This window comes from Gadus chalcogrammus, chromosome 6 (assembly GCF_026213295.1).
Source record: "Gadus chalcogrammus isolate NIFS_2021 chromosome 6, NIFS_Gcha_1.0, whole genome shotgun sequence".
NCBI classification, from domain to species: domain Eukaryota; kingdom Metazoa; phylum Chordata; class Actinopteri; order Gadiformes; family Gadidae; genus Gadus; species Gadus chalcogrammus.
The window spans coordinates 18,660,877-18,688,535 of record NC_079417.1 but is presented as its reverse complement, the minus strand read 5'-3'; the positions used below and the strand labels follow the sequence as shown (position 1 = coordinate 18,688,535).

General features: G+C 47.4%; 2 protein-coding genes across 2 annotated transcripts; both read left to right on the top strand.

The window, feature by feature from the left end:
* The first annotated feature begins 83 nt into the window (after positions 1 to 83).
* Positions 84 to 10,494, top strand: LOC130384503 (glycerol-3-phosphate acyltransferase 4-like). Its single transcript, XM_056592723.1, has 13 exons — positions 84 to 312; positions 988 to 1,562; positions 3,331 to 3,400; positions 3,507 to 3,807; positions 4,989 to 5,063; positions 5,221 to 5,310; positions 6,674 to 6,767; positions 6,880 to 6,995; positions 7,124 to 7,179; positions 7,276 to 7,361; positions 7,507 to 7,635; positions 8,424 to 8,503; positions 8,999 to 10,494. The coding sequence occupies exons 2-13, from the start codon at positions 1,395 to 1,397 to the stop codon at positions 9,105 to 9,107; spliced, it is 1,374 nt and encodes a 457-aa protein (XP_056448698.1). The 5' UTR covers positions 84 to 312; positions 988 to 1,394; the 3' UTR covers positions 9,108 to 10,494.
* A 792-nt stretch (positions 10,495 to 11,286) lies between these two features.
* On the top strand, positions 11,287 to 27,403 carry LOC130384831 (inositol polyphosphate-5-phosphatase A-like). Its single transcript, XM_056593196.1, has 16 exons — positions 11,287 to 11,709; positions 14,559 to 14,600; positions 15,156 to 15,256; positions 15,580 to 15,667; positions 19,551 to 19,614; positions 20,936 to 21,039; positions 21,248 to 21,300; positions 22,136 to 22,255; positions 22,682 to 22,766; positions 22,920 to 23,015; positions 23,289 to 23,363; positions 23,684 to 23,757; positions 23,992 to 24,103; positions 25,477 to 25,548; positions 25,799 to 25,858; positions 26,561 to 27,403. Exons 1-15 carry the CDS (start codon positions 11,650 to 11,652, stop codon positions 25,838 to 25,840), a joined length of 1,188 nt encoding a protein of 395 aa, XP_056449171.1. The 5' UTR covers positions 11,287 to 11,649; the 3' UTR covers positions 25,841 to 25,858; positions 26,561 to 27,403.
* The last annotated feature ends 256 nt before the right edge of the window (positions 27,404 to 27,659 follow it).

Below are 27,659 nucleotides of genomic sequence, written 5' to 3'. Positions count from 1 at the left end.
CTCACTGATCTTTATTGTCTGCTCATCGCTGTAGTGAGGTTCAGGCACCACCAGGCGTCATATGTGACCCCTCGTCTCCAGCCCAGGCTTGCCTGGGACCGGACTGTTTCTATAGGACAAGATGTGCCCGGCCCGCTCCGGGCTTGTTTCCCCCGGATCGAGTTCACAGTCGCACAGACAAAGACGGACGGTGATGAGCGCCTCCCGAACTGCTTACTGTAACAGTACGGGACTTACTTCCCCTCTCTTTCAGCGGTATATCAGCTTTTCATTGTCCCTGTATTAAATGACCGACCGCAAATGAACACAAACGTGAGTAATATGCCGTCGTTAATCTATATCGTGTATGTAGCCCGGTGGACCGGGGAGCATGCTAACTAGCGCATCGCTGGATCACTAGTCCTAGCATGCTAGTAACGAGCTAATATTAGCATTCGCTCCTCCGCGTCCGGGGAGCGATATACTCGTTTATTTTAAGGTTAATCAAACACTGGTCATTTCGTCCCCGTTGCCTTCCGGCCGTGATGGACATGCACGCCGTTTTATCATGAAGGGAGCAGCACCAGCCCACACACGGCCCGCCGGTCTCTGTTGTTAACATCACAGCTGGTTCATATGTAGTCCGTGCTTTGGTCCCAACGGGCCACTAATCAGACCACTGCGGGGTGTTGTCCCACCGGCTTACTAACCAGACAATTGTGGGGGTGTAGTCCTGGTCACTAACCAGACCACTAAGGGGTGTAGTCCTGGTCACTAACCAGACCACTGCGGGTTGTAGTCCTGTCACTAACCAGACAACTGCGGGGTGTAGTCCGGTCCTAACCAGACAACGGCGTGCTCAGTCCGGTCTCCACCGGGTCACTAACCAGACTACTGGGGTGTCGTCCCAACACGGAGTAGTGAAGTACAGCCGCCTGCTTTGACTGTTGTTTCTAACTATTGTCCTACAGGAGAGTGAAAGTGACCTGCTGGTTTTGTGTATTTCAGGTCTCTAAAACCGAGCAGGGTGACATGGTTTCCACCCGCTATGCGTTACCTCTCTTATCCACTGTTGAAGCTGCGTGGGACCACCTGCTGGGTGTGGGGACCAGACCTGCTGCAGAAACCACATAACTGACGCCACATCTCACCTCCATCGTCCGCTCGGAGTTGCTTTTGGTTTAAATTTAAACCGATGGATGGGTTTTATAATGAAACGAAATGATATTGCCGCCGATGAAGAAAAGAAAAACGACTTGCGTGGACATGGACTCCTTTGTGTGAAATCTGATTTGCTAGACCATTTAATGAATGTTGTGTTCTGACATCAGGGACTAGGGCCGCTTTAGGTCCAAGAAGTAGCAGCAGCAACAACACTTTCTGTCTTATTCGTAAAGAGATTGCCGGACTTCAAGATGGGGCTCTTCTTCAACCCCTTCAACAACTTGATATGCATTCTCCTGGGCATCTCCCTCACCGTGTGGTTCACCATGCTCCTCGTCTTCATCATCGTGCCGGCCATCTTTGGGGTGTCGTTTGGAATCCGACGGCTCTACATGAAAACATTACTGAAGGTCTTTAAGGTAAGTGTTAAAGTGCCGAATAATTGTATGAAGGTAAAGTCCCCTTTCGAGACGGGTCTTTTCTGTCACAATAAAGTGTACACGTGAACACTTAATTCTCAACATTTCCTCTTGCCACATTGTACCGCTCCTTACCTCCCTTCTTTCTTTAAGATTTTGGCTTCAAGGGGATTTCTTGTGATTACCATGCGGCTGACCTCTTAGTCTAAAGTTATTTACAACTAGTTGGCCGAGACCTTTCCCTGCTCTCTCCAGCTTGAACTGAACCCAGGCAGGTAAATGCACAAGGGTATGACTCAGTCGGGACTGCACAAGATTAAAGCACTATAAATACACTATTTATAATGGCATTCGTTTCAACATCCTGAAATGGCAGGGTTTCAACTCTATTTGGGAAAAGGCCATTGGACAATGAAACCAAAGATGTTCATCTGTCTTCTAAATCTCCTCTCTAAAATTGTCCCAGCAGGGTCCTTGGAGAGCTTTCTAGGAAAGGTCAGGGGGCGTGGGGGGGGGGCTGGTACAGCCCTTTGAATGTCTGTGCACATGTAAATCGGAGCATGATTTCAATGGCTCTATAAATGATGGCTCGTTAGAAGCCCCATGCTTGGCTCTTATTGATTTATCCTGTTTGTCTTTGTTTTTGGTTGTGTGTCGGGAGGGGAGATGGAAAGAGGCCTATTATGTAAGAACCTCTTCCACACCCAGTTCTCTAGAAACACATGTTGGCTGTGTTCCATTTCACAGAAATGCAGTCACCTCTCTATGTGGGGCACGGTCTAGAGGCGTGTTATGGCAAGGCTTATCAGACGAGAGGCTAGCAGAAAAAGGGTTTGATTGTCTTTGGGCATTATTTGTATTGATTAGTGACATTGCTTTGGAGTATTTGTATGATTAGTTTCTTCAAACCCATGACTAAATTGGCTTTACTGGAAGATGTAGTTTTAACAAGGTGTCATAACATGTTTATCTCCATAAAACGTAAAACTTGTGATCCCAAATTGAGACATTTTATTAAAATCATCCTCCTTTTAGGTTTCAGTGGGAGATTTATATATGCCTTTCTCTGCCACAGCAGTGTAAGCCCTCAGTTCAACTCATAGGAACAGGGAGGAGGTTTTCAAAACGAACAACCAGTGCTGCAGGCAAAAACCTTTTTTCGTGTACATGCATTCTTGGCATTCTTTTAACCTAACACCACTGCCTTATTGGTGCTACAGCTTTCATTCTGTCCTAGCCCAGCGCAACCTGATGCCTTTTTGAATATAACATACAGCCGCAACATGTTGCATAATGTCAAAGTAAATGGTGAGGGTAAGAATTGTACCTCTATGCAAACTGCGTTGTCAACATCTGTTCCCCCCCTCCCCCAATCTGGCCCCCTTCTCTCCCCTTTTCTTCCCGACCTGTAGAAGGAACACTTTGTTCTCTTCCCTAAGTTCTCGCTTGTTTATTTATTTTTATTCTTAAAACATCTGCTTGGGTTTTACCAGTCCGCCTGCTTTGAACTTAAATCAATACATTGAACCATAAATGAACCATAAGTCAATTCATTCAGTATTATTTCACCAAATCATACTGAATGTTGATTGATTGATGTATTTGACTGCAAGTGTTCTTTCATATTGTCGGTTCTTCGTCAAAGTTTACCAACCATGAATAATGGCCCAAAAACACGGCGGCCCAAAACCTTTCAGTAACTGTGACGACAGCGTCCAAGACGAGCCCATCTGGATGGTAGCGTGACTTCTTCTCTTCTGTCTCCCAGTGGGCGACGCTTCGGTTAGAGAGGGGCGCCAAGGAGAAGAACCATCTGCTGTACAAACCCTACTCAAATGGTATGTTAGCGATTGGTTTATCCCTTCTCCGTGCGTTAATATGGAAGCACCGAAGTACAGACCAACCCCATGTCCTCTCCCTGCCCCTCCGGTCTCTCCCCCTCAGCCATCATCGCCCGGGAGCCCACCTCCCTGGAGCAGGAGATCAAGGAGATCCGCCGCAGCGGCTCCAACCGCGACCTCAACTCGGCCTCGGAGTTCGAGATGTCAGACATCTTCTACTTTGCGCGCCGCGGCGTGGAGAGCATCATGGACGACGAGGTGACCAAGCGCTTCAGCGCCGAGGAGCTCCAGTCCTGGAACCTGCTGACCCGCAGCAACTACAACTTCCACTACATCAGCCTGCGGCTCACCGTGCTGTGGGGCCTGGGCCTGCTCATCCGCTACGGCTTCCTGCTGCCGCTCAGGTGCTTGCTCCGTGTGTGTAGAGCCAACCACATTATGGGGTCAATCTACCCCCTTCTGGCCCTCCAAACTACACCACATTATGGTGTAAACCATCCCCCTTCTGACCCTCCACACTACACCACATTATGGTGTGAACCATCTTCCTCCTGGCCCTGACACTACACCACATTAGGGTGAAAACCATCTTCCTCTTGGCCCTCCTCATTAACCCCATTTTGGTGTCAACACATCTTAGGCCACACTCAGCCGGACACATTTCCAGCCCAGAACACTGAAACGATTATCAAAGCGGGTGAATCGCCCTCGTAACCGTTAGTAGTCTGGAGGATGGGAAGAGTGTCTGTTTGTGAGGACAGTGGGGGGTCTTTGTCCCGGGGTCCAGACATCAGCGGCTGGATAATGTGTTAGGTTTCATTGTGGATGGGGAGCTCTTCTGTAGCGCTAGTAGAATGGACTGTTGGCATCAATTGTGTTTTCTTAGGACAGTATGTTATGCAAATAGTTATGTAAATGATATGATACAAATTTCCAACTGAAAAGATATTTGCGGCCGTTTATGCATGTATAAATTACTAACTAACTTGCTATCACATGTGGTCTGTGGAATAGACAATATGTTTCTGTGATGTAAGAGGAGATGGAGCGGCCGATTGGTTAACTGGCTCTGTTAAGCCCGCCCAGTAACTGGGCCTCCGCCTGGCAGAGTGCCACTCAGCAGTGGTCAGACACATCAGGCCACTGCTGGGTGCAGACAGGCCGCGGTCCCACCAGAGTTCCCCATTCTTCCTCTCTGTGCTGTCATCAGGGCTCGGAGGACGAGGATCTGCCCCTCTAGCCTGATGGCCATTTCACCTTTTATGTTAATGCATCCATTAATCTCGACTCATCCTTCCTCCCAATGTGTTTGGCTCAGCTGAACGGCTTAACTGTGCTGCTAATGTGTTCTATTAATGTGTTCTATTAATGTGTCCTGCTGCGTAAGGGACCAAGTGTAACTGATTGTGGAATGGGGTAGATTGATAAGAAAAAGGTGACCTGCTTCTGTGGGGTAACACCAGCTATTTTTGAGGAGCTTTACCCTTATACCTCACTTGCAGAATAGTTTCCCCGATCATGGTGTCTAGGATTACTGTTCCCCTGGCTGAACCTCTGTGGCCTAACGTGTTGTGTTCCATGACAGGGTCACGCTGGCCTTCACTGGGGTTGGTCTCCTGGTGTTCCTCACCTCCATCGTGGGACTGCTTCCCAATGGCAGGTAGGATTATGGTGGTTCATGTTCTGTGAAAATCATTACGATTAATGATCTTTTATTTCTTTTTAAGATTTATTTTCAGAACATTTGAGGCCTGACGACTCCAGAGACTCGGTCGAGTCCTGTAGGCGGACCCTAACGACCTCTGTGTGTTCTTTAGGGTGAAGAACTACCTGAGCGAGAAGGTGCACCTCATGTGCTACAGGATATGCGTCCGTGCGCTGACCGCCATCATTACCTACCACGACAGGTAACGTGTGTGTGTGTGTGTGTGTGTGTGGCATTTTTACTTACCCAACCGGATCAGTTATTTGGGATAAGCTCTAATTATCTAGCGACAAAATTGTGGGAGCAGTCCAGTGGGTTGTTGGCAGTGTCTTGATTTAACAGGTTGTTAACTACGATGGCTGGGTACATAAGTGTGGCACTTTGCCAGAAGTGTGTATTTCGAGTGTTGTGACTATCACTGGCAGTTTACTTGTTGTGTTCACGTAGTTTGGTTTACATCTTCAAACGCAAGTAAACTGTTTTTAAAATTACAGTATTGATATTGCTATATATAACTATTGGTAATAATTGGTTAATGGTGCCAAAATTCAACGGATATCCACTTGAACCTCAACCATTACATTAAATATTCCTGTGAACAGCAATGTGACGTGTCTGCATGTTTGTTGATGGAGTAACGTCTAACTGAGTAATTACTGTAACAGAGTCCCGTCCAATCTAACGCTACACAGAGGTGTGACCGTTTAAAGTAAACACAAAGGCCTGCTACGGTGAACCGGCTATCTGATGACCTGTCAGGGCCCTCGCTGAGCGCTGCGGTCGTCCTGGGATGACGTGGGAGGTTGTTTACTGCAGGCGTATGCCAGCCTCCCCGGGTGTATTTGCATTGACTTCTTGTCTTTCTAGATTTTCTAGCCTCAGAGCAATCCGAAGAAATGATCACAGCACAGGCAGAACCACACCCACGTGACACCACAACATGTACATTTTAACGTGTAGGGCCTTAAGCGGGCGACTTTGTACAAAGCGACTCCATTCATACACACGTTCACACAGCGACGGCAGAGTCAACCATGCAAGGTGACAGCCAGCTCGTCTGGAGTAGTTAGGGTGAGGTGAGGCGTCTTGCTCAGGGACACCTCGATACTCAGCTCGGAGGAGACAGGGATCGATCTAGTAACCGGTTAAAGTCAACCTGCTCTACAACCTGAGCTACTGCCGTACCCATATGTAGATATTAATTAAAGGTGCAAGCCTTCAAAAATATTTCATTCGGTAGCCACCCGCACTACAATGTGTTGAAGGTTTGCAGGTTGGCTTAAATATGTACTTGCTTCCTTTAATGAGTCTCTGGCTCTCTCAGCCTTGATGAGCCTCTGTGACTTGCCTCTGGAACGTAGGCTTGGGGTAATGCATGCCTCCCGGTTCACAAACCTCATGTTCAAGTCCTCTTCTCTGCAGTGGTAAACGGAGTCTCTTCATGCGTCTGCCGTTCTGACTACTGGCCTCTTTATTTCAACACTCCTCTGTATTTCCTGTAATAAATGTATCCACCTTGGGCGTCATCATTTGATGTTGACACTCTTCCTGTCTGGCTTCCTCAGCGAGAACAAACCCAAGAACGGAGGAATCTGTGTGGCCAACCACACCTCGCCTATCGACGTCATCATCCTGGCCAGCGACGGATGCTACGCCATGGTAACCACAGCGCTCCACTGAAGGGGCTCGCATACTGAGATCAAGCACCTATTCTCCCAGGATGGCTGCTCCCAGATCAGCTAGCTGTATTTGTATTGTGCGTGTGTTCCAGGTGGGTCAGATCCACGGGGGGCTGATGGGGGTCATCCAGCGGTCTATGGTCAAAGCCTGCCCACACATTTGGTTTGAACGCTCTGAAGTCAAAGACCGCCATCTAGTGGCCAAAAGGTAACACAACACCCATGCTATTATCACACAGGACTCTTGCTCTGCGTTAATGTCAGGAGTTTAATTGGATATTAATTGCGAAAAACAATACTTGTTATGCTAACAGTTTCACATTTCTTTTTTCACAGGCTAAGTGACCATGCAGAGGATAAGTCCAAGTTGCCTATTCTCATTTTCCCAGAAGGTAGGATTGTGCAGTTGTTGTTCAGTTGAAGAAAAACGGAATGTTGTAACGGAGTTTTGAACTTTTTATTCATGAACTTGTTTGTTCCAAACCCAGGGACATGCATCAACAACACCTCAGTCATGATGTTCAAGAAAGGCAGTTTTGAGATTGAGGCCAAAGTCTACCCTGTAGCCATCAAGGTTAGTCATCGCTGCATTGTGTCTGTATGTTGCTTTTCAAAGTCACTCTGACCACTCTGACACAGGCTACACCCTCCTTATTTACATCGTAGAGCACCGTGTCCGTTGAAACGTGTTAATGGTGTTTTGTCCTCCAATGTCTCAGTATGATCCCCGATTTGGAGATGCCTTCTGGAACAGCAGCAAGTACGGCATGGTCAGCTACCTGCTGCGGATGATGAGCAGCTGGGCCATCGTGTGCAGCGTGTGGTACCTGCCCCCAATGTTCAGAGAGGTGAGGGCTCCACCGTGCTCCTGCTCTTAAAGAGATGTTGTTAAAGGAGAGCCAACTGATTACGATTTGGAAACGAAATGACAAATCGAAGCGTCTGTGATTGGCCAATGGTTTCCCCATATCAGAGAAGAGATGTCCTGAGGGGCAGAAATGAACCGGGAGCAGTCAAACGTGAGCTTAGAGGCTGGCACAGTTAACTTGAAACTGATATTTTCTCAGCACAGCCTAGCCTCGCCAGCATTAGCCTGTTAGCATGTTCACAGAATATTGTGCGCACGACGAGTTGGCCCAACGACAAGAATTTCTTCAGAAAATGCACATGCGGGGACATAGCTAGTTACATTGTCGTTTCATATTTTTTTGCATATGGTTCATTACAATTGGGTACCAAAGCAACTATCCAGCGAACAGGCATAACCATAGGCTAACTTGATGAGGTAATGGACTCAATCAATTGCGCCGGTACTATAAAGCAGACAGATGCAGAATAGAGCTTAGTGAAAGACCGGGCTACCCTCTTCTTTAAATGTGCAATGACAATCATCCACGCTGTGATGTGCAATATTCCTCAGGAGTGCTGAAGGGGTTTTTGCTGGACTCTTCTATAGTCATTGATGGAATACAAGGAAAGATATGTGTCCCAGCCTTCCTCACTTTGAGTTACATTCCCCTATCCCTGTGATGCGTACATCCTGCACACGGTTCCCTGAACGACCCTACACATCCACAATGTAACCTTCTGTAGAGCACCAGACTCAGACAGCGTGTTGTCATGCCTCTGTTGACAGGAAGGGGAGGATGCCGTGCAGTTCGCCAACCGAGTGAAAGCTGCCATCGCCAGGCAAGGAGGACTAGTAGACCTACTCTGGTGAGCATACTGAAAACGAGTCGTGGTTGGTTCACTATTTGGTAATAAATCTGTGGTAATATCACTGGTAATAACTTTTGAGATATGTGGTTATAGTGCTTACCCAGTAGTGGACTAGCTAAAACAGTCAACTACTTACCAGTACAAATAAGCAGTAGCCAATAGGATGTCTGTACCCAGTATTGACACAGTGTTGCTGACCGCATTGGCTTTGGTTTGTCCGTTCAGAGTTCCCCTAGACTCTGCATAGCCCCCCCCGCCCACACCCCTCTTACGCACTCATTGTATGTTGTATGTCCTTGCACTTAAAAAATAGTACTAAGCATTGTGTAGCTTCTTATGCTAGCTTTCTTATTGTTAGCTCTTGGCACTTGCTTCTAAAAACATCCTTACTGTACCGACAGCGTTATATTGTTTCTCCTTCTTCTGACAAATGTACTCATTGCAAGTCAATAGATAAAAGCGACCTGCTAAATGTAATATAAATGTCTACAGGGACGGAGGGCTGAAGCGGGGGAAGGTAAAGGATACCTTCAAGGAGGAGCAGCAGAAGCTGTACAGCAAAATCCTGGTGGGAGCCCAAGAGGACCGCAGCCGCTCCTGAAGCCCCTGAGAGGAGTGGACATGGGCCAGGAGCTCCAGCCAGGAGCCACGCAGAGTTGTGGGAGGTGCCGGGTTGGACCGCTGAATCCAGCCTGAGAGGCTACCAGGACCCCAGGACGGACTAAGGCCCTCCCTGGTGTCCACCCTTCCCTGTAAGACCCCCCCTGGGTGCAGCCTGGGCAGCATACGGTGGGCCTCATCGCTGCCCCCTCCCAGTCTCCCTCGTGGAATGTTCCAATGGGAGGCCGGACTTTGTTCTTGTTATTTGGTTAGACTGTCAATACGGTGCACACAAAGGAGGCCAAGTGATTTCATTTTGTCTCATCAAATGTTTTTGTATTCATCCTGTGGCATTGTATTTTTTCAGTAGTTATGATTTTCAGATTTTCCTTTTTATTAGCCCGTTTGTTATTGTTAACGATGTTGAAAGTTACAGCTCTGTTACTAATCTGACCTAGGATAATACGGAACTCCAAAGGATACATCTGGTTGGTCTCGAGACAGACAACAAGGGACGCATGACCGGCTAGTATCCAACGCGGCGTAGGCGACAGTAGTGCCATTTTTGTTACGCATTAGCTATGAATATATTTCTATGGTGTTTATATCTCGAAGAGGTTTTACATTACAGTCCAGATTGTATGTGCAAAGTCGCCAATGTTGGGCTTCTGTTTAGGAGATGTCCTCCTGTTACTGGTTCCTTTCTGTTCTTGTTTTTCGCTGAATGTTTACTCGTCACATCATGAAGTTAAAAATATCTCCACTCCAGGATCTGGACAGAGGTTGTGAAGATGTGACCCAGCTAATGTCCTCGTTCCAGCTAATATGCACCACAGTCCATCACTAAACCCGTAGCTCCAGCCTGGGAAGGGGCCATCGAGCACGTATTCCCCACCACTCTTTTTACACCACCTTTATTAAACATGTTGTTCGGAGCGGGACACTGGAGGGTTTTCCTCGTTCTTTCGGCGCTTGCCAAGCGCTCCATTCACTCCTGTTCCACTGCTCCGTTCTTCCTCCTCCTGGCCCGGTTCCTGACAGAGTCCCCGTGAGAGACTTGGACTGGGTTTGGGTTCTGTTGAAGACTGGCCCGACGGAGGGAAGCCCTGGCCGTTCCGCCAGACACCGGCGGCCCGGCTCTGCTGTGTTATCAGGAATAGCCCGTAAGATGTTACATGTCTGTCAGAATAAAAGTTCTAAGATTGTGACTTTAAGCCTTGTTTAATATTCTTAGAGGCTGTGTCCATGTGAACATGGGCTGTCTACTCAGAATCTCTGCAGGGACAAAGCCCAGAATGCAGTTGCTCTCCCACTTAGCCTTGCTCAGCGTTGGGAGCAACCCGCCCCCCAACGCATGGCAACCACCTCGAGATGGAATTGCGACTAAAGAACACGGTTCCGGAAAGAGAAGTCTGAGCTGCCAAATGGCTCGACAAGTTCCTTGTGTGGAGCAAGCAAAGGCTCTGCTGGTGGTCCTTTAACTGTTTGCTTCCCCTGGGCATCTTGTGTTACTGCTAGAAGATGGTGAACCCCCAGCCCTACATGCGTTTATGCTATGAGGAGAGGTTAATACTTGTATCAGCGACACTCTAAACACAATATGGTACCGGCTGTTACACGTTATGCACAATATGAAGGGCTCACTATTGAGTTTAATTGTTTAATCCAAAGCTATAGTCCAGTGTTGAATCTCATTGGTTTAGTTGAGCATATGAATGTCCAGGTCAGTGCCCTTCTATATCCCGGGAATGTATGAACAGACTCATTCCACAGTGAATGATGATTCTCTAATGAAGGGTTTATCGGCCAACAAATGTATCCCTGTGTGCAATTGGTATATTTGCATACAAAAGAATAGTGAAGCCTAGTAACAAGGCTACACGTTGCATAAATCAACATAAACACTAATAGTCTACCTATGTGAGGCTTTTTTTATGAGGGAAGATCCATTATGTATATAAAATAAAAAAATTCTTAGATCTCACTAAAAATAAGTTTACCCACAGAATAAACAAATGAGTGCAGGGTAAGGATTGGGGTGAATTGGGTGCAGGATGGAAATAATCGCGACACCGCATTTACGACCGGCAGTGTGTGTGGGCGGGGCCTCCGTGTGGGCGGGGCCTTCGAGCGCTCCCCGCCGCGCCGCGAGGATCACCGCGTCGCTCCAGTCCGCGTCTGGCAGCGCAGCAGCAGATGCCCCGTCCAGCCTTTAAGTCCGCTAAGTCCCTGTAGGCCAATTAACCGCCATGAAGACCCAAATCCCCGCCTACTTGGCCACTTTTTGACCGACGATGGAGACGAACGCCGCTTCATCGCTCTATAACCACACCGTGAAGCGACAGCCCGCCATCAGCAGTCGACCACTAGTTGGGAAAGAAAGTCAGACGCCTTCCTCCAGAGATATGCATCTATCGTTTTTCGCGATTCTAGTTTGAAGTGAGGTCCTTACGGTCGTCCTGAGCTCTGAAGAGAAGGTCTGCACCCGTCGTTGATCTACTCGGAGTTCCGTGGAGTGTTTCTGCAGGTCGGGGTTGTGCACCATGGAAACGCACACTGATGTGCTGCTGATCACCGCCAATGTGGGCTCACTGTTTGATAATGTAAGTATTGAGGAAGACAACTCGACTTGAGTTTTTGCTGTAGTTTTATTGAGTACTTGTTTCCTTAGAAACTGTTGGTCCTGCTTACACACCATGTTTACGTTTGGAAAGTACCCCTTACGCTTTATTCATGTGCTTGACTGCATTTTGACATACATCCTGCTAATCGGAGGAATGAGGAATCCAATAATAAGTGTTGTCTTTTCAAGAACCAAACACTCGATATTCTGAGCTATTATCATAATAGCTCCTTTTGGTTCACAACCTCGTCACAGCCCGTCCTTCCTGTGTAAGAACACAGCCCGGTGCCTGTACTCATGAAACAACACAGATCAAAGTGATATAAGCATCTAACCAGGGAAGGTACACATCACTGTTGGTGTGTCTCTGTCTGGCGCATTTCATCCCTTATCGTGGTAGATGTGTTTTGCTCTCTTCATCCAGCAATGTGCGTTGTTTTATTTATGGCAAAAACAAGATGTCATAACATGTTGGGGCCCATTTGTCATTTGATTTTGTGTGTGTGTGTGTGTGTGTGTGTGTGTGTGTGTGTGTGTGTGTGTGTGTGTGTGTGTGTGTGTGTGTGTGTGTGTGTGTGTGTGTGTGTGTGTGTGTGTGTGTGTGATGGGGGGGATACACTCATGGAAATTTGGCTGAGCTCCATGTTTCCGGTGGCCTATCTGAGACCAAACTAAAACATGTTAGATCCCATTGTGGGAAAACTTTGTAAACAGAAAGATGATGTCCGTAGGGACAGCAAAGCTTTTCCACAGAAACACGCACACACACACACACACACACACACACACACACACACACACACACACACACACACACACACACACACACACACACACACACACACACACACACACACACACACACACACACAGATTTGTGTAAACATTTACCCAGCTTTCAGGATAAGCCCAGGAACTTGAGCAGACAGTGATCCAGTGTGCTGCACTGTAATCCAGTGAACTGTGTAGTGGTGACTGTATGACCCCCAGTGATGTTCCCGATAAAGACTCAGTGCATTACTCAAGTCCAGATGTGTGGACATATGGTTAGCATATAGCAACTTTATACAGCATGAATATTGAAATGGTCATTACCAAGAAAATGTGTGTCCTAACGCTAGACAAGCATATCTTTAATTTGGTGATCTTTAATTTGTTGACTGGCTTTTACCTCAGAAGAGCTCTTGTGTCGTAATGTCTCAGACGGAAGTTGGGCATTTCAACATTTCCCCTTGACTAAACCATGAAATCACCTTCTGAATGTTGGCACAACGCTAAAACCAGCATACAGACTATGCCTTGTGCTATCATGCAACGTGTTTGCATTCAAACTGATGGTCATGAAAACCGTTGTCTGATCGGCTCCTGGCTGGATCCGAGCAGACATCAGGGTTCTGCTCTGTAAATAAATAGCTCTCTCTGGGCCTGGAGACTTTAGGCTCTGAGCTCATGGTTGTACTCTCCTCTCTGTGATGCCATGCAAATGCAGGATGCAAATGTGCTGCTGAGCATGGCACAGGTTCACCTGCCCCCACCCCACCACCACCACCACCTGACCCCATCCCGAACCTCGCTTCCCCCCCCCCCCCAGAGTGGTCAGGAAATTCAAATGCCACCACCAAGTAATTCCTCTCTTTTGGTTGAGTTGAAGGTTGTTTCATAATTACCTCACATTTGTTTTGGGTCACCTTTGCATCCCATAATACAAGCCACTTCCATTGACCTTTTACTCTTGGAGTAGATGCTGTTGCAGGAAAGCAATGCTCAGTGAGTTCAGTGACGGTTGTTATTCCAAACCTTTGGGAATCAAACTGAGTCGGTTACCTTTGGGCAGGGGGAGTCGAACTCTAGCCACCGCTACATTAACACTGATTTGTATTGTGTTGTTTAATCCAGTCCTGCTGGATTAAAGCGTTATTAAAAAAGGAGATGCTGTTGTGATGGGTGAAGGGCTTGGGTCTGACGTACGCTGTGAGGATTTGTTATACTCATGCATGTTTTATGTTCCTATTGTCCACATTAAAACACACCTGTCCAAAGAGCACAGGAGGAGGCTCTGAGCTCTCGTTGGCTACTTGAGAAGGGCATGTACAGACACATCGAAGACACACACACACCTACACACACACACACCTACACACACAAACACACACACACACACACACACACACACACACACACACACACACACACACACACACACACACACACACACACACACACACACACACACACACACACACACACACACACACACCTACACACGGACAGACACACACATAGACACACACACATACACACACACCCACATGCCCACCTACACGCACACCTACACACAAACAGAGACACACACGGACAGACACAAACAATCAAACTAGACTCATACAAGAAGAAAAGGCCTAGAGTGTGCGTGTCTGGAGAGCAGTTGGCACATGGTTTATATTATTCAAGATATTACATAAGATATTACATATACACGGTTGGCTTCAGAAAGAGGACGGAGTTGGTTGCTGGGGCCTTGTAGGAAAAACGACCTGGTAATATTAACTTTAGCTCACAAAAAGTAAACAGAAAACTATTAATTGAGCATAGTTTTTCCTCTCTGCCTCGTATTGCTGTCCGGGTAGCGTTACCCGTGGACGTCACTTTGGCTGTCAACGTTTTGGCTCTAGATCAACCGGAGCTGTCTCTCCGTACTGCTCCCTTTGTGTGTGTGTGTGTCCAGGTCTGTGTGTGTCTTGGTCTGTGTGTGCGTGTGTGCGTGTGTCCGGGTCTGTAGAGGCTCACACCCTTGAGCTGGAGAAGTTATTGGTTTTGTTCTCTTCACAGGTGGGCGAGATTCAGAGTGGATGGCTGCAGGAGTTCTACGCGGTGAGTCTGGTGTCCGGCTCTGCCTGCTCTGTCGTAAATCACTGCAGCAGCCGTAAGAAGATAGGAACTCTGCTTGTCATCCAGAGTAGAAACACAACGTGTGTTTTTGTAGGTTGTTCTCGGCTCAGTTTTGGGATTGCCATGATTGGTAAAAGTTGGACCCAGGAGAAGACAAATGAATAAATAAAATCATAAATTAGCACAACTTCTCTCATAGAAGACTCTCGTGAGACTTTTCCTTTACCGCCCAAATAAGGCCACAGCCTTGGCCATCGCAGTGGAAAAATCGGCTTTTTTTCTTTTTTCTTCCTATGACCTCAAATGGATAAGTTTACCTCTCACTGTAATAAACTGTGTTGACCCTATGCATGCGTCTCTCTCTCTCTCTCTCTCTCTCTCTCTCTCTCTCTCTCCTCTCTCTCTCTCTCTCTCTCTCTCTCTCCTCTCTCTCTCTCTCCTCTCTCTCCTCTCTCTCTCTCTCTCTCTCTCTCTCTCTCTCTCTCTCTCTCTCTCTCTCTCTCTCTCTCTCCTCTCTCTCTCTCTCTCTCTCAACAGACCATCCAGAGACACAAGCCCCAGTTTATTGCCCTGCACTTCCAAGAGGTGGGGGGGAAGGACTACATGCTCAACATGGGCCATGCTGAGAACTTCTTTAGGTGGGCTTTGGTGTGTGTACGTGTGGTGCAAAGGTCATCACGTCTCAACCGTTAAATGCTCTTTAGTCTAGATCTTTATTTAATACTTATTAAATTAAACTTAGTAGTGTAACATATTCAATTATTAATGGTAACACTACTAATAATAATATATGTATTAGCCTGTAACAGAGGTTTATTTGTTAATCTTTTGTAGCGAAGCTTTGATCCAAACTAAAGAAAATGTGTGCTTGGTGAAAACATTCACCAAGTAAAACTAAGAACATCAGAGTATCATCAGAGTTTCTACTACAGTAAAGACTATAGGAGTGTTTCTGCTGCAGGAGTATCGAGTCCAGCGGGGAGATGAAGACGTACGACAGGACCTGCATCTATGTGGACAACCAGTTCAAAGCGGAGGACAGATTTACGGTGAGAACCAGAGAGACTGCGCTTGAGTTGGATGACTTTGGAAAATACTTTTGTGACATTTGAATGACATTTCTTCATTGTCTCTCATCTTGTATTACCCTAATCATGTTTCCCTGTCCGCTCGCTTGGGTCAGCCGGTTCTTTCACTTGAGGAAATACCCAACAAAAGAAAGATTTTCCAACATGTTACAGTGTGGTTTTTATTGTTTAATATTTTTTTTCTTACTTAGAAATGATTGAATGTGATGAAACTATCCTTAAATTATCAAAATCCTTTTTTTTTTATCCCGTGTCTATTTTTTTGATTAAATGTTAATATATTTACCTTTCTATATTTTACTTATGAGTAATGCTTTTTCTTGAGTGAAGAAAGCTGTTTTCCAACGCGCACAATCCTCATTCGAGTAATTCAGTTTTAGTAAAAACATTTCTCCGCTAGATGGCAGCATCCTCAACATAAGCGCCATTACAGCCGCGGCATCTACACTCTCTCCCCTCAGAACCCTTTCTAGAAACAGACGTTCATGTCAACCTATCCTTGTTGTAGTTATAATACTCCAACTTATTCATGAAGCACTTTAAAAATTTCAAGGAACTTGAAGCCACCCATTAATAATTATTTTCAAGCTATCATCAACAAATTGTTGTTATTTTTTCTTCACTCTAACGTCAATCGATACTAAAATGATAATCCATTCATCTTCTGTCGATCAGCTAATTGATTAGTCAGCCCATTGTTTCAAGCCTATTAATCGTTCCGTCTTATGAACTCTGATGTTTTAGATATATAACTTTATTATCTAAATGCAGGGCAGAGACTGGGTCTGCTCAGACTCACGGTCAAACCCCAGGCTCCACGCTCCACACATCCATCCCTGTGATTGGTGATACAGTGCGTTGTTACGGCAATTACACCCCATCACGCTATTGGCTATCGGAAGGTGGCGTAGGGGCGCAAACAAAAGTGAGATCATTAAAGTGCGTTACATTCAGAGCCGGCTGGCACGCGGCTCTCATCAGTCACCCTAAGCCTTCATTAAAAGGCCGTTGTCGTAGCATTGTGTAGCCGCGATGCTACACCCTCCATTACACAGCTGGCCCACACATCATGCTGCCCTGCACTCTCGTATTCCCCCCGTATGTCACGGAAACCATCAGCGCTGCTCTCCCCAAAGCCCCACCGATCCACACGTTGGTGTGGTGAACACTTTGTGTGTGATCATTTGTGGAATAATTCTTTGATCTGTTTGTTTCTTTCACCGGTTGTGTTTTCGTGTCCAACTGGATTAAAACCTTTCTTGGGTTGAGGAGGCAGACCACATGTGGTTCTTGTAGTCTCTGCAGCATCCCCTAGTGGCTGGAGGTGGGTGGAGGACAGTGGGGTGATGGGGGGACAGTTGGATGAAGGGGACACTGGGGGGAAGGGTGGTGGAGGTGGACAGTGGGGGGAAGGGTGGTGGACAGTGGGGTGATGGGGGGAGAGGGGGACAGTGGGGTTGAGGGGGGCCGTGAAGGGGGATTGGGGGGGGGCAGTGGGATGGAGGGGGGAGGGGGGACAGGGGCTCAGTGTGTTTTAAACTATTAACCCTGTCTCCTCCAGGTGACGCCCGCCACGCCCGGGTCCTGACAGTAGGGGTCAGCGGTGGGGCCCCTGCATGGGACAGCAGTGGGGTGGGGGTTTAGGGGTGGGGGGGGACTCACAGGGCCAGGTGTAATGGGTTTTTTGAGGGGAGAGGGGGTGGGAGAACAGTCAATACATTTAACCCCAGATTAAAACGGTTGATCCAGGCTATTTGTACACAATGAGTACCACTCAGGGGAGGGGGACTCGGGGGGGTCTCTCTCCCTGCTCCCTTTTGCCCCGTAAGGAACCCCCCCCCCACCCTCCTCCACCCGAAATGCACCCGTACCCCAGCCCACCACCCAATCACCCCACCTCATCCCACCACACACAACCAGCCCCCCACACCACCATCACCCCACCTACCCATCCCACCTTACTCAACCCAACCACCACCACCATCACCACCACCACCACCACCACCACCACCACCACCACCACCCCCTCCCAGCCGCTGTCTAATTTTGTCCATGCCAGCTGCATTGATTTTCAATTTGTTTGTTTTGGCTGAGCATCATCAGTCACGGGCCTGCAGAGAGTTTAGGGGGACAGGCTGGGAGGGGGGGGGGGGGGGGGGGGACAGGGTGGGAGGGAAGGGGACAGCTTCAGTGGAGGGGGTGGGGGGGGTGGACTTGCATGCATTCCCAAGTACAAATGATGTTTTGATAAAAAATCGCTTTTAAGTCAATATTTTATTATTAAACTGTGCACAAACCTGATGGATGAAGATAAGTGTAGCACAGAGTCTGTGGAGGACAGTGTGTGTTTGTGTGTGTGTGTGTGTGTGTGTGTGTGTAGGGGGGCGGTATTTTCTGTGTGTGTGTGGGGGGGGGGGGGTTTGGTAACTAGTGCCTATACCAAGGAAAACACACCAACAGTCCCGATGGTTCAGTTCATGTCCAGCTGTGATAGATTTGGCTGATGATAAATAAACGTGTATTTTTAGTATTTCAGTATTGCACGCGCTCATGTGTCACGTACAGCAGCTGAAGGTCTTTCAAAGGAGCAATGAAATCAGCGACACATTGTTTTCTATGGCGTTAAATCTGAAGGGTGTTTCATCTATACCATAAAGATATACCTGTAATAGAAGTAGAAGGGCATGAATACAGAGAACACTGGTTTCAACCTCTCAACCTCTTCTGGAGCTTTTCTTTGTAGGAGAAGTTAAGTCACTAACATCAAGACCCCTTCCATCAGATAATGATGGTGCTCTGGCAGCCAAGACTAATGGTCCCTTCAGGGACCTGTGTGTGTGTGTGTGTGTGTGTGTGTGTGTGTGTGTGTGTGTGTGTGTGTGTGTGTGTGTGTGTGTGTGTGTGTGTGTGTGTGTGTGTGTGTGTGTGTGTGTGTGTGTGTGGGGGGGGGGGGGGCTCCGTCACACCCTCTGGGCCCCTGGAAGATTTCTCTTCGGCCCCTCGTTCCCGCGGACGGACAGCAGGGCTCCTGCTGCTTAATACGTTTCAAATAGTTTTAATTTTCTGTTTCTATTGATCTCTGAGCCTGTGATTAATCAGATCACTGGAGCGGGCAGTTAGTACATTAAAAAAATTGTCAGGGCCACGTCAACGATGATTGGGTGCCAAAGTGTGCGCGTGTGTGTCTGTGAGAGTGAGTACACACTATACATCTCTATTAACGCTCATTTATGTCCGGGGGCACGCTGGATTCATTTGGGAGTGGGCCGCCAAACAACTGCTCCTATATTCTCTTCTTTGGTTGAAACGTTTCACTGAGAAGCTCTGAACAAGGAAACTGGAATTAAAAGGTTAAATGGTAAATCGACTACACTTATATTGCGCTGTTCTAACCAGTGGCCAATCAAAGCACTTCACAATATTGCTTAGCATTCACCCATTCATGCACGCATTCACACACCAACGGCGGTGTCAACAACCCTAGTCGACAGCCAGCTCGTCTGGAGCAGTTAGAGGGAGGGTGAATCCGGGAAACCTCTGCTCTCTAGGTGGAGCCGAGGATCAGACTAGCAACCTTCCGGCGGTTACCAGCCAACCCTGCTCTACCTCCTGAGCCACATGCCGCCCCAGATGGAATCACCCGTCCTTGCTCTGCAGGAACTCTGCTCCAGGACATGTTTAACTCCATAGTGTCATGCTCATCGTCGGCCCCCAGTGCCTGAGGGGAAACCCTTAAAGCGGCCTGTCGTTAGAACCTGTTCAACTGTCTAGGTGGCTGGGTGAGAGCAGGGCTCTGATTGGCTGTTTGAGTCCAGCTGACGGAGCCGTGGTGTGTTCCTCACAGGCGCTGGGCAGCATGTACTTCATCCACGCGTCTCTGAAGGACGTCTACCAGTACGACTTCGCTGGTAGGTACACGTCTGTCCATGCAACACAGTAGGGATGCACTTTTGATTAATTAATAATCATAATTATAATAATGGTAGTAATAATAGCTATGACCACAATCTAATAAAAACGGTGACAATTATTTGACCTTTTAGATAATAATATTTTAATAATATGATAATGATAATTGTGATGATTATTATCAGTATTATTATGGTTATTATTATTTATATTGCTGCTTGTATTTGTATTTGTATTTTTCTTACTAGAGAGGAAATGATAAATCAAGCAAAGTGTCCCTCCCTCGTGAATCCAAGATCATCATTCTAATTCAGAGAGGAACAGACACACCTTCCCTGCATATAATTACACATATTCCAGTCAGGGGAGCATATTCTATAGAAATTGAAATGATTGCCAGTCGTGTGTGTGTGTGGGGTTGGGGGGGAGGCAGCGGCTCCTCTCTTCCCTGTTGCACAGTCCGGTCACGTTAGGGGTTGAGAAAGCCCCTTTGGAAGACCTCATGGAAGGACCATAAACATCCCAGGCCCTGGCAGGCTCTCCCTCTCTCTCCCTGTCCGCCGGAGCCTCTCTCCCCATAGCCTCCCTCTAATGGCGGCTTATAGATCCTGGGCTGCTGTACGCCGCTCTGATGAGGTTAACACCAGTTTATTGATTGCTGTTTGCATGTTTTCCCACTCTTTACCCTTCATGACTCTCTCTCTCTCTCTCTCTCACTCACTCTTTCACTCACTCTATCTCTGTCTCTCTCTCTCTATCTATTTGTGAGTGTGTCTCTCTCTCTCTCTCCTTATGTCTCTCTTCAACTCTTTCCTCCCTCCCTTTCTCTTTTCTCTTTCTGTACTTCCTATTCAATCTTTTCCCTCTCTCTCTCTCTCTCAACCTCTCACTCACCTTGGTTCCTCTCTATCTCACTCTCTTCATCTATCTTCTCCCCTCTATAACTGTATCTGTCTCTCTCTCTCTCTCTCTCTCTCTCTCTCTCTCTCTCTCTCTCTCTCTCTCTCTCTCTCTCTCTCTCTCTCTCTCTCTCTCTCTCTCTCTCTCTCTCTCTCTCTCTCCCCATTCCCTCACTAATTTTCTCTGTATCTCTTAATCCCCTCTCTATCGTGTTCTGCCTGTCTCTCTCTCTGTGTGTCTCCGTACGTCTCTCTCTGTCTTTTTTTCTCTCTGTCTTCCTGTCTCTCTATCTCTCTCTCTCTGTCTTCCTCTGTGTGTCTTCCTCTTTGTCTCTCTGTGTTTCATACTGCTCCCTCTCTGTGTCTTTCTGTATCTCTCTGTCTCTGTCTCTCTGTACGGTCTCTCCGGGCCTCTTATCAGTGAAGGATTTCAAGGTGGTGTCGGGACAGAGCAAGTTTGTGGGCTCCCTGGACGGTGTAGCCACGGTGGAGAAGGAGAAGTTCCCCAAGAACTTCTGGCCTGATGTGAGTATGCATCTGCATGGCTGCAGGGGGATGCATTCGAATGGTGAATGGTGAATGTTGGGGGGGGGGGGGGACAGTGGATGAGGTCCACTCTGCGCTGACAGGGAGATGGGACAAATGATGTGGAGGAATCAATAATCACCAGCATTCTGCTCCCTGCTGTTTTGTGTGTTCCTTTAATCGCTGTGTGTCTGTGTGTCCCTCGCAGTTCAAGTGGTCGAGGAAGGGATTCATGAGGACTCGCTGGCTCATACACAACCAGTACGTAGCCTCCTGCCTTCTGCTGCTCATCCCCACAGGAGGAAGACTCTCCCCCTGGTCTAGTGGGTTGGGTCTCTTCCTCCCCTCCACCCAAATGAGGAGCTCCAAACATTCCTCCCCTAGATGCTGCGTAATTCAAATCGTAATTCAAAACTACGTTGGTTCAGATTCAAGCATTCGTATCCAAGCTGACTTAAAGTCGGAGCAATTCCAAATGACTGCAGAAAGGATGTGAAAACCAAACCCAGGTCATTGTGTCTGTAAGTTTAGACCCAGCCAAAGCTCAACGGTCCACACAACAATGAACGTGGATTAGAGCTCCTACGTTTTTGTTCGGAGGTTTAGCCGCTCACACACAGTTGCTGTAGGGACGGGAACTAAGGCCGCTTCAGCAAACAGCGCTTGTGTTTTGCCAGTGCTTTGTTGCTATTTGCTCAGTGTCTTCAAGCGGGGGTTGTTTCACGGACGGAGCTCGTCGCTTAAAGGCCCATTAATTGTCTTCTGGTGACACTGAGAGAAAGGGGCTGAAAGCTGCACACACAAGACTAATGTGTTTTTTTTTGTGGACTGGCTTTGCTTCAGGAGCACCTCAGCGATAAGCTCCGTAGTCACTACCCAGCATGCCCCACATCGCCACGGCGACACACACGCACACATACACACACACTATGAGACTATGCGTGGATTTGTGCGATTGCAGTTGATGTACTGTATGTATGTCAAGGTGTGTCTGTGTGTGTTTACATGTGTATGAGGGGAGGAAGTGAGGTGTATTTTTATCTATGCACACATGTCGGTCACGTCACCATGTGTACATTGGCCGTTTTATCAACAGAGGTCTGGACCTGGTCAACGTCCACCTGTTCCACGATGCCTCCAACCTAATCGCCTGCAACTCCAGCCCCTCCGTCTACTCTGACAACCGCAGGACAGCCCTCCGCTATGTCATCGACAGGTTAGCATCACAACCGCTGTGCACGCAGTCTGTGGAGAGGAGGGCAGTCACGTCAGAGTAACCCAAGTACAATCTGAGGACCAGGTCAATAGATAGTCGCTGGCATTAGCAAAGTTGTACAGAGAGCTGGTGGTCAAGTGGACAGGGGTTTGACTCTGCCCAAAGCTTCTGGTTTGAACCCCAATGCCCACAGTCGACCTGACGCCTTCCTGCGCACACGTCTGTACAAATACTTGCAACAACAGATACATATGCAGTATTCATTTTTGACATGATATTTAAAATGCTGTGTCGATATGTGGATTAACAATTAACAATGTAACGCTAATTACAACGATGAGCTGTCCCTTTCCTTATCATCGCTCGAGTCATCGTAAGAGCTGAAACACGGTAGACAACAGAACCCAACGTGGTGTCTTCCTCCAGGATATCCCACAGCGCGGGTTCTACTCTGCCCTTCTTCCTCTTCGGAGACTTTAACTTCCGCCTTGACGCGCTGAGCCTGGTTCAGGTGGGTACTATTCCCCCCCCCCCCCCCCCCCCCCCCCCCCCCCCACAAACACCTGGTAAGAACCCTGTTCTTACCCATGGATCTGTGTGTGTTTGCGTGTTTGTGTGTGTCTTGTGCGTGTTGTGTGTGTCTGCATGTTCTGCACGTGAGCAGGACCTCTCCACAGCCACGGACGTGCAGACCGTGACCAAGGACGGCAGCAACGAGGTGGAGAAGATCATCTGGGAGGAGAAGGACAACGATCATAAGGTAGCCATGACGACCAGGACCCCCCCCCTGTGTGTAAACATAGGCTCTGTTCCCTGGCTGGTGTTCTGGTTTACTAGTGTAAACATGGTCTCTGTTCCCTGGTGTTCTGGTTCATTAGTGTAAACATGGGCTCTGTTCCCTGGTGTTCTGGTTCATTAGTGTAAACATGGGCTCTGTTCTCTGGACGTGTGTTCTGGTTCACTATTGCTCCTGTTGGACGAAGGAGTGTGGGTGTTACTGCAGCAGGTGGAGAAAGCTGTGTTGTGTTCCCAGGTGGTGCTGCACATCGAGACCAAGCTGTTTGACTACCTCCACCAGAGCGTCTTCAGGCAGGACAACGGCCAGGCGGTGAGTTCACTGGCCTGACCTTTCACCTGCAACTAGCTACCTCATCCCACCTCCCAGGCTCCAAGACAACACAACACAGCTGGTTGCCCGGCAACTATCTGGATCGGGATCCAGTGTCGAAGATTAAAACCAAAATGCCACCTGCGGCTTTAGGTCATGTTTCACTACACCTGCCACTATGTGTAGAGAGTTATAAAGTTATTGTGTTTTTTTTTTCTTTGAACTCTTATAAAATATCAACCTTGTATCAAACTTTTGGATGATTCAGTTATAAATATATAATCACTTTTATAAATATTCAATAATTGTCCTAACTACAGCTCCTTAAATATGATAAAGAGGTCGCAGCCTTTCATGATGTCATCAGGGAAGAGGAAATCCTATTTCCCCCAAGGTAAACAAACTTTAAGCTTCTGATCACATCACACATTCACTAGTTCACTAAAACCCACTGCCTTAATCAACGCTCTCTCTCTCTCTCTCTCTCTCTCTCTCTCTCTCTCTCTCTCTCTCTCTCTCTCTCTCTCTCTCTCTCTCTCTCTCTCTCTCTCTCTCTCTCTCTCTCTCTCTCTCTCTCTCTCTCTCTCTCTCTCTCTCTCTCTCTCTCTCTCTCTCTCTCTCTCTCCAGTTACCCCTACAGTGAGGACTACTCTGAGCCCACCCAGTACATGACAACCCGCTGCCCCGCCTGGTGCGACCGCGTCCTCCTGTCCCCCGCGGCTCAGCGCCTCCTCCACAGGGTCAGTCTGACACGCACACACACATACATAATATCTAAATAGACACACATATGCAAACACATAATATGCACACACATGTATTAGGGGTGTTACGATACATGTTTTTGTATTGAACCGAATCTTTACGGACGTCACGGTTCGGTGCATGGATTTACACAGAGAATACAAAGTATAAAATTAAATAAAACTGGTGAATTAATCAAAGTAATGCGGAACTAATGTAAGATACGCGAGTTCTTCAGGGGCAACTAAACTGCAGCCCTGATTGGTGCCTAGGTAGCATGGACCTCTAGGTAGCCGAGCTCCGCCTTCTGGCTAGTGCTACAGTTTTTTGTCAGGTCGACGGTCGAGTGAGTGAGTCAGTCAGAGATAGCAGTGTTGTAACGCAAGTCTTGTACACTTCTTTGTTATTTGGAGAGCCGTTCTGCTGTTGGTGTTATGGCGCATAACACGTCGGGTTCTCCGATGTCTCTGGTATTTCCACAACGAGATTCATAATGGGGGTTATCTCAGCCATGGTTGAGAAGGAATTGGGGGAAAGGAACTTTGGCATTTACTCCTTGAAGTACATGAACCGCGACATGGTGGAGAAAGGGATTGTTGTCCTACGGGAGACAATCGAGGGCAACAATCCCTTTCTCCTCCATGTCGCGGTTCAGTCTACTTCATATTGATGTGGAATTGGAAGAACCAGAGACGTCGGAGAACCCACGCAGGCGTTTGAGATTCATAATATCATCTGGAAGCGCACACAGCTTTTGGCCGTGATAATATACATTATATGATAATGATATCTATGTATTTTATTATATTATTTGACCCGCCTGTAAAAAACGACACGTTTGTGGAAAGCTCATTGTGGGACTGGCTCTAGCCTAAGTGGCTGTTTTGTTATTATTCTAAGTACTTTGCACTTTCATAAATAAGACATGCTGCATTTTCCGTTTTATAACTGATTGTCTTATTTTGATGGCAAGTTACGGATGGAGTCTGGAGATGATTTGGGGTACTTATTGTTTACTGTTTACATCTTAGATTACACAGTTCAGGCTGTTGCAGCTAGCTCAGGGGATAGACTCTATGACACTAGTGGTACAACCTGAAACATTGTAATTGCCTTCTGCATTTTTGTTTTTTGTTTTCCCTTCATTGTACCGAACTCATACCGAACCGTGACTTCAGTGTACCATTGCACCCCTAACATGTCTGCACATACATACATATGTACCCATGCATACATGCAAACACGCACACACACACATATACATACACACACGTATGTACACACACATGTGCACCACACACACATATGTACACACACACAAACACGTCATATGACAGTTTGACAGCAGATGTACATTTGTTTGTTGCAGAGCGATGATGAAGGGGACATGGGCGTGGTCTACAACACCCTGGGTCCTAACATCTGCATGGGCGATCATAAGGTAGGGTGTTCTTATCAAACATAATGAAACAAATTGTTTCGGCCCTTGATTCTGATTGGCTCGTAGCCGTTGTAAAATACTATTAATGTGCCGTCAATCTCAGAGAATGTTTGCTCGCTCATTGCTTAATTTAAAGGTTTGATTAAGTGAAGTGTTTGCCTTGTAGCCATGCACAAGTAGCTTTATAAATAAAGGTAAAAGTAATAAAGATATGATATAGTTCAATGTTGTTTCTTCTTTTCTATTCCAGCCTGTTTTCCTTTTCTTCTCCCTGAAGACAAACTGCTTCTGACCCGCACCCCTTTAAATGGTGAGCTTAGGTGTGTGTGTGTGTGTGTCATGATTGCTCCATGGCTCAGTTCAGCTCAGGGAGAGTGATCACAGCAGTCTGGCCCCAGCTCACGGCCCCCTTCTCCCCAGGGGGCCGTAGGCCAGGCTGGGGCCATATGAACCAAGATGAAGAGCTCACCAGACACCCATAACCCTTTGTAGCCTGTGTATTCCGGCCCTTTAACCTGATCTATGTCTATCGGATGCTCACCGCTAGGCTGCCCCCAGTAGCAACTCTTCGGTTTTGGCAGCGCAGTGGTGGAACGAAGTCCCTGCCGATGTCAGGGCCAGCTTCTGCAAAGGACTCAAGACTCACTTGTTCAGAGTTCACCTAGATTCTGTATTAATAATCTGCGATGCACTTAAGTCCAACATAAATTCCTGATATTATTCTTAACCTTATCCACACTTGTACATGCAATGTCCCTGTTCCCAGTGAGTATTTAAACGCATTGAGGGTCGACATGATCGGCCATAATATTTACTGAGCCACGTGTGGGGCGGCCCCCCCAGGGAGCCTGATGCCTTATAAGGTCATCAGTCTTCTTCCACTCCCCGTCTCCACGGGTCCGAGGCAATGACAGCCATCAGGACCATTGCTGCACTGCCTGTTTCAGTCCTGCAGTCTGTCGTTGAGTCAGTGCTATATGGCGTCACCCCCCCCTCCGTTGTGTCCCCGCAGGCCCGCGGGGGAGGAGTCACCAGCCCAGCAGTCTGCTCGGGGCCACGTCTTGCGGGGGAGGGGGGGGGGGGGAAACGCAGACTGGACTGCTGTGGACCCCCGACCGCCTGCACCCTTCAAACCCTCACCTGTCTGTCTGTCTGTCTTCACCTTGTCCCCCAAACCCTCTCCCCTAGCCATCCGTCTGTCTGTCTTCACCTCAACACTGTATCTTGCATGGTGTCTTTTCCACCTGGTCACACACACACACACACACTCACACACATACACACTGTAGCGGGCCAGTGGGTGTGGGGTTTCCACGCTATCAGGTTGAATAGACAAAACACAACACCGAGAGCAGTTCCAATGGGTAAATGGTTTATTTACAGAGTAAATCAAACCAGGGTTGGAAAAGGGTCATCCACCTCCTTTATGCTCCAGTCCGTCCAACACCTCCCCCCCGTCTCTCTCTCTCAGGGCGGTCCATGCTTCCAGGCAATCACACATATCCTGCCTGTCCTTTGCTAGCCCTAGCTTTGCTAGCCCTCACTTTGCTAGCCCTCGCTTCGCTAGCCTTCCTTCCCTTACCCTTCCATTCCCTACACGACTGTTTGCTCGCCCTCTTAAGCCCAAGCACCCCTGCTTAACAATCCCCAGGCTTGCCTTGTTAGAGGGAGGAAGTCCATATATGGCTTGGGGGTGGAGCCAGCCGGGTGCCAGACCTACCACTCCCCTCACTCCTCCCTGGCGTCTGCCACAATACATACATGCATACATACATACATACATACATACATACATACATACATACATACATACGTACGTACATACATACATACATACATACATACATACATACATACATACATACATACATACATACATACATACATACATACATACATACATACATACATACATACATACATACATACATACATACATACATACATACATACATACATACATACATACATACATACATACATACATACATACATACATACATACATACATACATACATACATACATACATACATCCATCCATCCATCCATCCATCCATCCATCCATCCATACATACATACATACATACATACATACATACATACATACAT